A 12,951-nucleotide genomic window follows, 5' to 3' on the forward strand; every position below is an offset into this window, starting at 1 on the left:
TGCTGGAGATACCACCTCTATATAAAATTTACTTTTGGGCAACAGTCTTAGCAGGGCTGTTATCAGTGGGGCACAGGGGGTACAGTTGTACTGGGCCAGGGCCCAAAGGGGGCCCATCTAATTCAAGCCTGAACAGCTCCATCGAAGTCCCAAAAGGCATCCTTTGCACTCATGTTCAAGAGAGTTGACCATGTTTCTAAGAAGGGGTTATTTTCAGTTGCACAGCAATTAGGGTTGCCACCCAGCCAGTATTTCAATGGCCTGGCTAGTTGGTAGACTGGATAGGATTGCCACCTTTTCCAGTATTAAATTCCTGAGAAAGGAGTGTGCTGATGACATCAGAAAGGCTGTTCCATGCTGCCAGAGGGCAGTGACATCAGGTGTGTGCCTGGTGATATTAAGGGCATGTCCATGATGTTGGAGTGGCTATAATACACACCAACCTTGTAAAATTGTGCCCGTTTTAAAAAGAAACAGGCTGTCAAGTTCAAAACCAGACGGGTAGCAAGTAGCAACAGTTAAGCTGGCCATAGATGCATAGAATCATCGTACGATCGGACTTTCCCATCTCCCAACCCGCCACTAACCATTCAGATCAAAGTCTTAGTCAGATTAGTTAAAGAACAGATCAGCAATGTTCTGCCCCTGACAGCAATCGTACGATATCTATGTCCAACCAAAGCTAGTGACAGTCTCCCACTGAAAATCGTACGATCGGCAATACACGCAGAGATATTATCGGCAGCCGACAGAAATTTTCTAACCTGTCCGATCGACCAAACGACCGATCTCCGCCAGACGAAAAATGTTGGGACTCTTCACACACGGTCCCAAAATCGTACGAATCGAGGATTCGTACGATTTTGGGACCGTGTGTGGATCTTTGCGTCTATGGCCAGCTTAAGCCTGGGGCCAGTGTTTCAAATTTACCAGCAGCCTGTCTTAAAGGGATTATTCAACTTCAAACACATTTTCAGTTCAGTTGGTTTCAGATAGTTCACTGAAAATAATGATTTTTTCCAGTTACTTTCTATTTGTGACCAGTTTCATTCACCTTCTAAAGCAACTCTGGGAGGGGGGTCACTGACTTTTAACTGTTCTAAATTGATACATTTAGTTGATGCATTTGTTATTTTTGGCCCTACATGCAGAGCAGAATGCCTGAGCTTCTTTAAAGGCAGCTGTTAGAATTGATACAATAGTTGCTGATATTCCACAGATACTGTATCAACTAAATGTAGCAAATTGTAACAGTTCAGAATCTGCATTTGAATTGAGTTGCCAGACTGAAACACTAGAGACAGAAACATTAAACTGTAGACATATACGATAAATGAAAAACCCCTAATTTTGTAGGCAATTATGAGTAATATTTGTTGCTGTTATCGCATTGGGCAAAAAATTTATATTATCTAAAACAGCCCCTTTATTGGTGCTCCCTATAGATGTTCTGTGGTCCCTGTCTGTGTTTCAAATGAGGGGTGGGCATGTCCTAACAGTCCCTGCCAAAAGCACAGTAGAAGGGGGACAGCCAATCACAGCCCTGCAGTCACACAAGCACAGACAGGCTTCAGTTCCCAATCAGGTCCTGCTAGCTGCTGATTGGTTCCTGTCCTACAGTGCAGTGAGCTGAGTGCTGACGGCTCCCCCGCACAGCCTGGGAATTTAGAGAGTGGAAGAGAAGGGATTGACTATTACGATTTTTGCAGAAATATTCAATAAATCAGCCTGAAACACTACTTTTTTAAGCACAGTTCTTCTATATCTAAATGAGTATACTGCACTGGTATTTTTTACACAATATGTCTCCTTTAAACTTAAATTTTGGGAATATGGTAAAAAATAAAAGATGGAAAGCAATTGAAAAATGTTTAATGTTCTAAAAACAACTCAACTGAAAAAAGTGTTTGGAAGGTGAACATCCCCTTTAAAAGAACAGCTTAGTGTAAAAATAAAATTGGGTAAAAAGATAGGCTGTGCAAAATAAAAAAAAATTTGGTATAGTTAGTTATCCAAAAATGTAATGTATAAAGGCTGGAGTGAAAAGACGTTAATAATGACATAATAGCCAGAACACTTCCTCCTTTGCAGCTCTCTACCATATTAGTCCTGGGGTCCCCAACCCTTTTCACCTGTTTACATTCAGATGTAAAAAGTGTTGGTGAGCAACACAAGCATTAAAATGTCTTTGGAGATGCCAAACAAGGACTGCCATCAGCAATTTGGTTGCCCCTGTGTGGAATGCTGGTCTACACCTGGTTTTAAGCAACCAAAACATGCTTCCAAACCAGGAATTCAAAAAGAAGCACCTGCTTTGAGGCCACTGAGAGCAACATCCAAGTGGCTGGTAAGCCACATATTACTAGCAAGCCACTGGTTGGGGATCAGTGTATTAGTAAGTCAGCAACATGAAGGGGGTGCACATAGAACAGCGCCAGTCAGTTAGTTTGCTTTTGAATCTGACTCGTGCTCAGAGGCAATTTGTGTCTTACCCACTCACCCTACTGGGCAGGGACTTACTTTCTATTGTCTTTTTAACACTCAGCACTTAATATTTAATGGAACTGTATTTTGTATTTATTTGCATTTTATTATTGTATTGACTCATTTGTATCTATTATGTATCCCTCTACTGTACAGTACTTTGTGCATGAGTAGTGCTATATAAATATTAAACATACATATACACATGCTCATCTATTAGAGTGCTGGGGGCAGTTGTTTACAAACTTTCTTTCCTACCATGTAGGTTTAGTGTCTCCTTTCCATCTGTATTGCTCGTATGAATGCCAAACAGGAGTTGGAAGCCTGAAATATAATGGTCCCCACCCAAATTGTTGTGGTGAGGAGAATTTAATGTACGTTTGAATAAAATATGTGGCGGAAATATTCCCTTTTAATGGCTTTAATAAATATTTATATTTATTTACTTCTAAAGCAGGGATCCCCAACCTTCTGAAGCAGTGAGCAACATTCAGAAGTAAAACGAGTTGGGGAGCAACACTAGCATGAAAAATGTTCTTGGGGTGCCAAATAAGTGCTGTGATTGGCCATTTGGTAGCCCCTATGTGGATTGTCAATCTACATTGAGACTCTGTTTGGCAGTGCACCTGGTTTTTTTACAACAAAACTTGCCTCCAAGCCTGGAATTCAAAAATAAGCTCCTGCTTTCAGACCACTGGGAGCAACATCCAAGGGGTTGGAGAGCAACATGTTGCTCATGAGCTACTGGTTGGGGATCACTGTTCTAAAGCATTCCCCACCCTTAAGGAAAATAATTTAGTAAAAGGCATGAGCACTTTCAGCCTTAAAATGCTATAGTGCATTATACATGTCAAAGAAAACCATATGAGGCATTCAGTCAATGGAAGTACACTGACTGAAAGGAACCACATGCAACATTAGTCTTGAGGGGTCCTCCACTCAAAAGCTGATTTTTTAAATATAACATACATTAGTTAAACATTTCCAGTGGCAATTTTTAAATGCAATAGGAGTTTAAAGCAGTGTTTGTTCTCCTCTAGGTCTTATAATCAGCTTCAATCAAGTGGCTGGCAAGACTATTTCAGGGTCAGAGCCAGGAGTACAGAGGATGTAAACAGCGAGACATATATACTGCAGTTACATTGACAAATAGCTTTTTTTTGATAATCTATGCATGTGCGGTGGGAGACAAGGTGACCGATTTTGGTAAAAACCCTGGGATATTGGTCATCTTGTCGATCGGGCAGGACTGAAAATTTTGATTGGGCACCTTTGAAGGAGCCCCAACATCATAACATCAACGTTGAATCGTCAGATAGAGCTAAAGAATTTTTTATTTGTTTTTATCTGCATATCTGACGATTCAGCTCTTAACGTTAGTAAAATGGATGAAAGATCTTTCGTAGTGACCAATGGTCTTGGGAAAGATCATAATTATAGCATGTATGGCCATCTTCATAATAATTGTAAAAGACAGCCGATTGGTGTGTAAAACCTCCCCTCCCAGTTCAGCAACTGTTTTGGAGAGTTGCTATTGGTACACAGGTCAAGGTGGGAGGGGTTTGGATGAGCTTGGTGGATGAGTGCTCCTTGCTCCTTTATTATTACTTTTTATTGCATATGCACATGCACTGCCTTGTTCTCTCAACAACTGTGAAGTCTTGGGGGCAGATTTACTAACCAACGAAAATTCGCCAGAGTCCTCTTCGCACCCATCGTAACACTTCGCCAGGCGAAAATTCGCTGGGACATCACTAATTTACTAAAATGCGGTTTTGTCCTGTCTGACGGAAGCTGGCGAATTTTCACTAGGGTTTCTTTGGCAATGCGAGCACATCAAAACGAAGATGCTCTACAAATGAGCCCACTATATAGTTAATGTTCCATATGTTAGAAAATGTATGGGGAAAACCGGTTACACAAAAATATTTTTTTAGGACTTTTGCAGCCTATCACCCTGAAAAAATGAAAAGACACCAGCATTTTTTGGACTTAGATGTTTTTTCCACTCACAGAACATGATGTAAGTAACAGAAGATCTGTGTTCTCCATTGCACTTTGCCTGGTCTGAGCTGGCAAAGGCAAGTCTGGCGAAAGAGGTAACGTTCAGTAAAATCCACATTTTAGTAAATTTGCAGAGTATCGTCCATTCAAACAAGCCTGGCGATTGGAGTGCGAATGTGCTCTAGTGTCTATCTCTTTCACTAGCGAATTGACACCTGTAAGTGATGTCCCTGCAGGCGATAACGCTGGTGAATTGTCGCTAGCTCTTGCCACTTTACCCGTTAGTAAATCTGCCCCTTGGTCTTGGAGCAGAAGCATGGAATTGTGGGATTTTTTAAACAGAACTTAGCGGGTGGGGTTTGTTTTTCTCGCTACTGATCACAGTTGAAAAGTCTGCAGTCAGATTTGACCTAAAGCATAACAAGAGCGGAGGTATGCTTATCAATGCAAACAAATACATTTTTGCACTTGTCTTTTAAAGTTAACAACTAATGGTTTATTTTGGAACTTTTCATACCATGTTCTAAAAATGCAGTATTAAAAAAAAATTTAAAATTGCCCTTAATTGTCTTAATTGCAATCAGTTATGTTAGTACAAGCACGAGTCACGTGGAAGCACATGCATTGTATTTAAAGGAGTTGCAAGAGAAAAGGGGTTTTCAAAGACAATGGATCTGGGGTTCACTGTATAAGATTTAATATGATATGTAACTAACGGTAAAATGAAACGTTTCCAACATTGTATTTTGCAACAGAAAATAAGTTGAAAACAAATACTACTTAAATATTTATGTTTCTCTGACGACTGTAGGTACTAGGGAACAAATCTCACCTGTGAAAGGAGCACCCAAATGGAAAAATGAACATTAAAGGGTTAACAAACATGTCTGTCGGGAGGGTAATGACAGGTTTATATACGTGTAATAGGCCAGGCTTGCATTCCACTGACTGGTTTTCAGGTTCTGCTTTTTACCTGCAGGGCAAGGAACCATAAAAATGCAGATAATCAAGATCTTATTAAGTCTAGTAACATGAGCTGTTCATCATCCGATTTTACTTAGCTAGCAGTCTCTACTGCATATTTTTCTTTTTCAAAAATATTATACATGTATTTACTCTTGTTATTAACATGAAAAACAAGCTCTGTTTCTTAAACCTATATCCACTCATATTGCTGGACTACAACTCCCAGAAACATCTTAATTTAATATTAAGGTAAGAGCATGTTGGACCATGTTGGGGATCCAAAGTTAAGAAATAGTTCACAATATTAATAATACAGATTATCTTTAACAGAACATTCTATACAGAGAAGCCAGGCCATTAATTGTAAGGAAGTACTTAAACTCATTTTCATTGCAGACAGACTTAAAAAAAAACAGCCTAGGGCCATGTAGGAATATAAATTACAAATATTCAGCACATTACCTTCATATGTTGAACAACAATTTCCAGAACTTTTCAATAATCTCCCATGAACAAAGGATACTGTGAGCTGAAATTTCTTCGGAGCTTTAAAGGTTATGTTTATATTTATTTTTGTGGCATGTATGTTTCTGCAAGGAAAATAATGTTTCTTATGATGGTTAAATACTCAAAAGGACTACATATTTAAAAGTATTTATTCTTCAATGACAGATCAGTATACAAAATAACTGATATATACTGTATATTTACACATACCTTAACAAGACAAAAACAACACAAACATTTTTAAGAACAGGTAAAAAATTATATCACAATAATATAGAAAGAAAGAAATATTGTTAAAAAAATAAGGCGCAGGGGAGAGGTGCCAAACTGTCCAGTTTCAAACAAGGCTGTTGAACCATATCTGAAAACCTTTAATGCAGGTCAAAGGGTGTAAGTTAACAGTGTACACTGAATGTAACTAATATCATACTAATATTATACTTTGTCATTTTTAAAGCTTATGTTGGCTATGAGTTAGCGTGATGCTTTGGCTAAAGAGGTGAATATTATCTTCTCATTCTGGAGTGAAATTTGACAGTCGTCCCCTGATATAGTGAGGTAGAAGAAGTCTGCTGTTCCGTTCTCTACAGATGAGGTCCATAAGCGACACACTGCAAGGCTCTGACATATCATGAGTTAACGAGTTTCAGATGGTCTGTGGATGCCTTCTCTTCATTGGGGTCCTTGTGTGTGCTGAAAGTATAAACAAATTATGGTTACTATAGCATATAAATGTACAGCACACCTGTCCCTTCAGTTGTTGGTGGGATTCTAGAGGCTACAGTTTAACAAAATCTTGAAGACCAATTGCTTCCAATGCCTTACATATCTGCAAACATGAACATTTGCTGATTAGCTAACAGCAACCAGACAATTTGTCTTTAATTATTGTAATAGTTATGGACCATGGCTGTCAGGCTGTTAGTGTTTTTATTACTTACCCCATTAATGCTTAAGGACAACGAACCCCATTAATGCTATAAAGATAAGTAAACCTTTAAAATAAGTGAATGTAAAATTGATGAGGGTGCTATTCTAAGAATTTTTGTAATTTGCATTCATTGTTTATTTTCTTTTTTTCCCCAAGATATTCTGGAATACATGTGCTGTTAATATGAATGAATTTTGTTTCATCACCGCCACCTGCTGGTCAGTTTCCCACCTTGACCACCAAGTAGTCAAGGAAGTTGTCAGGAGAAAGAAAGAAGCAGCTCTGATGTTCTTCTGCTTAGGAAAACAATTAGAAACCTTTCGCAAATCTTTGCTAAGCAGAAGAACGTTAGAGCAGCCTCTTTCTTTCTCCTGACAACGTTCTTGACTACTTGGTGGTCAGGCTGGTGGGAAACTGACCACCAGGTGGCGCTGTTGTAACAAAATTAATTAATATCAACAGTACATGTATCCCTTAATATCTTGGAATTAAAAGAAAATTAATAATGAATGTAAATTAAAAAAATTCTTAGAATAGCACCCTCATCAATTTTAAAGTTTTACTTATTCTTAAGGCCAATGACACACAGGAACTATTGGGGATGGTAATACAACCTCGCCTTGTTCCATTGTGAACTGATAGATTTTGGAACTTAAAAAAAGCTTCCATAGTGGGCATGGCACAATTTTTCTGGAAAGCAAAGGGATTTCAACTTCCAGAATCCATCATTCCACAATGGGAAAAGGTGAGTGGTAGTGATGGGCGAATTTATTTGCCAGGTGCGAATTCGCGGTTGCGCGATTCGCCGCCATAAATTTGCGAAGAGCCCGCGAAAATTTGCCTGAAAAAATTCGCCGGCGTCGAAAAAAAACGGACGCCGGCGGCAAAAACGGGTGCCAGTGTCAAAAGCGAGACACCAGCGCCTTTTTGTGAATTTCATGCGAAATTCGCAAACTTTTCAGCAAAACTCGCCCATCACCAGTGATTGACACTGTGAGCCTTAGGAGGCTGGTTTGTGAATTTTTTATGGGTACAATAGTTTTAATCTGTGGAACCAGTTATATCTGTTTAAAGTAAAAATATTCCTTACATATAGTGAAAAATTGTACACAGTTTGGTTAGAGTGGTTGTGAATGAAAATTTCCTAGTAAACAATATATAGTGAATAAAGTACCCCCTCTTGTAAAATATAAGGATATTATAAGTCACCGAGGAGTTTCATGACCATATAAAAACACGAGGCCGAAGGCCGAGTGTTTTTATACAGGTCATGGAACTCCGAGGTAACTTCTAATATCCTCATATTTTACAACTGGGGGTACTTTATTTATTATAATACACAAGTTTCAATGAGTCATGTGACAGAAATTACATCAGAACTCACCGTTTATAACTGATGACATCAGAACTCACCGTTTATAAGGATATAATTTACAGGATATTCATGGCTTTTGTGTATTATAACGTAATAAATTACATAAGTTGGTCAACACCCAATCACATTAATAGATTGGGAGTTAAATGTGGCAGGTTTCAAATTAATTTTGCAATTGAGTCACTGTCTATTGGTAATTACATGCCAAATATGATACAGAACCTACAGATATTTAACATAGAATAATATATCCAAAAATAAGAAATGTTGTTTTACAAGAAGTGCAAGTTTGGGGGATGTTTTTGGGGTTATATCTGGGAAGGAAAGGAAAGGTGATCCATAATATATACAGGGATCTTAGGAAATCATAGGATAAAACAGTTGACCAGAAGGCTGACCAAAAAAGAAAAAAAGACCATGTATCAACTAAGGCGCAAACTCTAAAAAGACTGAGACACTAGAGATAGGAACATTAAACTTTAAACTTAAAAAAAAAAGATTGAAAGCAACTGAAAAAAGCCTTTGTTTATGGTGAACAATCTTAAAAACAACTCAACTGAAAAAGAGTGTTTGGAATGTGAAAAACCTCTTAAATGCTGTGTGCTATCCACCTTTTGCAATGTTCTAGTGTAGTGCAACCTAGGACTTTAGGGGCAGATTTATCAAAGGTCGAGCGATAGAGTTTTTTTTTATACCTAAATGACCTTGAAACTTGAATGGTATCTTATTTAAGAAAAAACATGAACATTTAAAATTCGAACAAATATTACTGACCCGAAAAATTAAATCAAATTCGGACACAATTTGAATGCAAATCAAAACCTTGAATGTCAGGAAGGCTATTAACATCTTCAAATGGGTCAACGGACCTCTGCCATTGACTTCTACTTGAACTTGGCAGGTTTTAGGTGGAGAACAATTGAATTTGAGTTACTTCCAGGGTCGAGGTATGATAAATCGCGAATTCGAGTGGATTATTTCCAACTCAAATTTGTGAGTTTTGACCAGAAATTCAACTCGAAAATTTACTATTGGAATCTTAATAAATCTGCCCCTAACTATATTCCCCGTGAGTGCCTCACCGATGTTAAAGTATAGCTAGCAAGAAAGGTAACTTGGGCAGTTGGAATGCAATGTTTCCCTTTACAAATATGAAATCAAAGCACAGTATGAAATTGTGCAACAGTAAAAAAACTTTCCACTAAATAAAGTGTGTTGGTGGGGTTTAAGGGGGTAATGGATACATTTGTCTTCAAGAACTATTTCGTGCAAAAATTGTGTGTATTGAGCCATTCCCAGGATACGTGCTGTGCCAAATGGGCACACGTATAAAAACTGCGTTGCTAATAGTTTACTGGATAGCAGAATGTGAATATTGCTTTCTAGTACCAATTTTGTAAAATTTTACACAGTTTATCAGCTTTAGAGACTATAGACTTTTCCCCATGTTCACCTTCCCAACACTTTTTTCAGTTCCGTTGTTTTTAGATTGTTCCCCAGAAAATAAAGACTTTTTTCAATTACTTTCCATTATTTATTTTTTTACTGTTTCTCCAAAATCTAAGATTAAAGTTTAATGTTGTGTCACTGGTGTTTAAATCTGGCAGCTCAGTAATTAAGGTGCAGACTCTAAACGGTTACAATTTTGCAACATTTAGTTGATATATTTCCCAGCAGCATCTCTTTAATATTAGCAACTATTGTATCAATTCTAACAGCTGACCCAAAGATTCTGCTCAGCAGGGACAAAGATAAAAAATGTATCAATTTAGAACAGTTTACAGGGTCGACGACTACCCCTCCCAGAGCTGCTTTAGAAGGTGAAAAATGTACACTTAAATATTAGAAAAACGTTGACACATAGAAAATAGCAAGTAATTGGAAAAAGTGGTTATTTCTGGTGATCTATCTGAAAACAACTAGTTGTGTGAAGGTGAACAACCTCTTTAAAGTCCCACCACTCTTCCACCCCTTGTTCTCTCACCTCTCTCTCTCTCTCTCTTTCTCCACACTTAACCGCTCACCTCCCCTGCTCCTTCTGTTTCCGAGGTGGTGGAGCTTGGAGGTTAAGTCTGCGGGCAATGCGAGTAGTCACTCCCAGCCGGACATCAGTGGTCACTGCTTTCCAGCCCATTGTCCTTCCACACTGAGGGCAGATCAGCTGAAATCCTGGGTATGTTCTGCCCCCTGCTTTTGCTACCAGGCATCCCCTGCAGTAACTGTGGCCACATTCTGTGGTCACTGGATCTTCAAAGTAGCACCCACAGAGTGGACACAGTGAATCGTCCCGCAGCTCTTTCACAGGGCCCCTTGCAGTCATTGTTAAAAGTCCTAAAGCTTGATTTCCCGTTTTCCAGCAGCAGAGTGCTATATTTGGAGTTTACATGTGCATATAAATTGCCTTGTCACTCCCCTCTGTGTCATCATTACGCCAGGTACAGTATAGGGAGGAGAACAATGCTGCCTGGCAAGTTATTTCTGTTGTCAGACAAAAACATGCCAAGCGTGATTATAGTGGGAGTCACAGGGAACTCCAGCATTGAAATGTACCAGGTGCCAATATGAGGTTCAGTGGCTAAGGAAGTATGTGTCAACTGAATGATGTAAGCTGGGGAATGTATATCTGGCCTCTAGTCAATTTTATTGTTTTCATGGGGAAGCCTACTTGCATTAAACTTCCTGCATTTACTGAGAAGAACTTTTAGTTTACCTAGGAAAACTGTATGTGTATTATTTTTTAGGATAGCATAAGATTTCTGAATTTGCCTGAAATTCTGTGTAATTACATTTGAGTAGCACGTTATGTGACTCCAAAAAAATTAAAATGATGTATTTGTCATGGTATAAATAAAAATATTTGTATATGCATAAATACAGTTGATCTTGAAAGCCCCATATCTAGCCCATACAAATAAATAGTAGTTTCTGGAAATTCCTGACTTAAATACATCAAAACCCACAGCAACAGATGATTGAATTTCAAGGCAAACATCCTTTGATTGATTCTTATCTTTCACTTGTTATGGCATGTTGCACAAAAAATAAGATATTTTAACTCCTGCTGTACTCCAAGTAAAGAACTTCTTTATGCAACTATTGCTCATCTGCTCCACACCAGGAATAGTGAAGGTGAAGTGTCTTCCAACTAAGTTAGAGCTCTCACACAATTTTGGGCATCAGTGGTTCTGAACAACAAATGTATTAAAGAAATAAAGTTCAAGTACAAGTAGATTAGCAGATAAGCAGTTTTGATTATGCAATACCACCAAGTGTCTAGCCACCTGTATATCATGATCTTTTAGAAGTGCTGGGCCCAGCTTAAAGGGGAAGGAATTTAATTTACACTTGGGGGTGCCAAAATTAGGTCCCCAAAATTACTGTATTTACTTACCTGACACCCCGGGTTGGTATTCCTATCAGCAGAAACCTGCACCGGCCCAGGGTTCTGCCAGAGAGCACCACAGAGTGAGCCTCTTCCTGCTTCTTCTGTCTTCCTTCTTCTTCTCTTCTCAAATTTCCCAGGGCATACGCGTGCGTAGTAGAACAAAATAGCCGGCTTATTTGTTAATGTTCTGCTATTCATGTTACTGCACATGCGCAGGCCCGGATTTGTGGTCACAAAGGCCTGGCCCTGGGGCGGTGAAATTTTAGGGGCAGCATGCCGCCCAGCCGCATCCTTAGGCGCGCTGGGGACGCGAAGCTCCCCACTGCTTCTGTGTATTAGAGCGCTGTGGCCAGCGCTAGGACCCTGTGGCCAAGGGGGCGGGGCGAGCGGAATAGGCTGGCACTTGGACAAAGTGGACCTTGGGGCGCCACTTAGTCAAATCCAGCCCTGCACATGCGCAGCTGCGAGAAGACAGAAGAAGCCAAAAGAGGCTCACTCCGTGGTGCTCTATGGAAAAACCCTGGGCCGGTGCACGTTTCTGCTCATAGGAACACTGGGCTGGGGTGTCAGGTAAGTAAATAAAATCACATGGGGGTGCCTAACTTTTGGCACCCCCAAGTGAACATTTTCTTCTCCTTTAAATGGCACCCAGCCCAGGGCATGCCTCCCTGACCCAGAAATGTGTGGATGACTCCCCTGCTTGTCACCATAGCACATAGCTAGTTCAGCAGAACTAGGGTTAGGAAGAAGAGGTATGTGTCTAGCGACCCCCTCTTGTGGTGTCCTAGGCATGTGCCTCTTCTGCGTTACCCTAGTGGCCGTCGATAGTGAAAATTCATCAGAAATCTCATCCGGAGGAACATTGCCAATTTACTAGCAGGTGTAGAGGACAATTCTCTAGAGAAAACGACCGTTGATAGTGGAGTCTCGCGCCCTATTGTCAGACGAATGTTCGCTCAGGCTCAGTGATTGCTACTCCGCAAAAGTGCGAATTTTACAGAACGTTACCTCTTTCGCCAGAGTTTCCTTTACCACCTTAGACCGGGTGAACTCATAAAATTAAGCTACATCCTCCTCAATCTTGTGTCAATGAAATCATATCCTGTATGCCGAAAAGTCGTAAAAGTTCTAAAAAACGCTGGCGTTTTCTCATATTTTAAAGTGGTATTGTCTTCAAACTATTAAAGATTTTTGTGTTAAACTGATACTGACACAAAAAAATTTTCTTTTCAAAATATTAATCTACATTAAAAGTTACATATAGGTCACGTTGATAGTTTTTCACTCATAGGGCTGCTT

At 39.5% G+C, this 12,951-nt stretch overlaps 1 protein-coding gene across 2 annotated transcripts; it reads right to left on the bottom strand.

The window, feature by feature from the left end:
• Positions 1 to 6,096: 6,096 nt before the first annotated feature.
• On the bottom strand, positions 6,097 to 10,834 carry LOC108700240 (probable E3 ubiquitin-protein ligase TRIML1). 2 transcript variants are annotated; one of them, XR_001932967.2, is made up of 2 exons: positions 10,252 to 10,834; positions 6,097 to 6,654 (listed from the first exon to the last, which is right to left on the bottom strand). XR_001932967.2 is itself a non-coding variant. In XM_041575271.1 (2 exons), exons 1-2 carry the CDS (start codon positions 10,585 to 10,587, stop codon positions 6,591 to 6,593), a joined length of 360 nt encoding a protein of 119 aa, XP_041431205.1. In that variant the 5' UTR covers positions 10,588 to 10,821; the 3' UTR covers positions 6,097 to 6,590. The 2 variants fall into 2 exon arrangements, 1 of the variants encoding a protein (XP_041431205.1); XM_041575271.1 differs by having other exon boundaries at positions 10,292 to 10,821.
• Positions 10,835 to 12,951: the final 2,117 nt, after the last annotated feature.

The sequence above is a fragment of the Xenopus laevis genome, chromosome 8S, assembly GCF_017654675.1.
Source record: "Xenopus laevis strain J_2021 chromosome 8S, Xenopus_laevis_v10.1, whole genome shotgun sequence".
NCBI classification, from domain to species: Eukaryota; Metazoa; Chordata; class Amphibia; order Anura; family Pipidae; genus Xenopus; species Xenopus laevis.

Excerpts from the sequence above, each read along its gene's own strand:
- LOC108700240 (XM_041575271.1), bottom strand. The coding sequence starts at position 10,587 with ATGACTGCAAGGGGCCCTGTGAAAGAGCTGCGGGACGATTCACTGTGT. Across the intron at positions 6,655-10,291 it reads AAACAGAAGGAGCAGGGGAG|CACACACAAGGACCCCAATG; the intron begins GTGAGCGGTTAA and ends TTATACTTTCAG.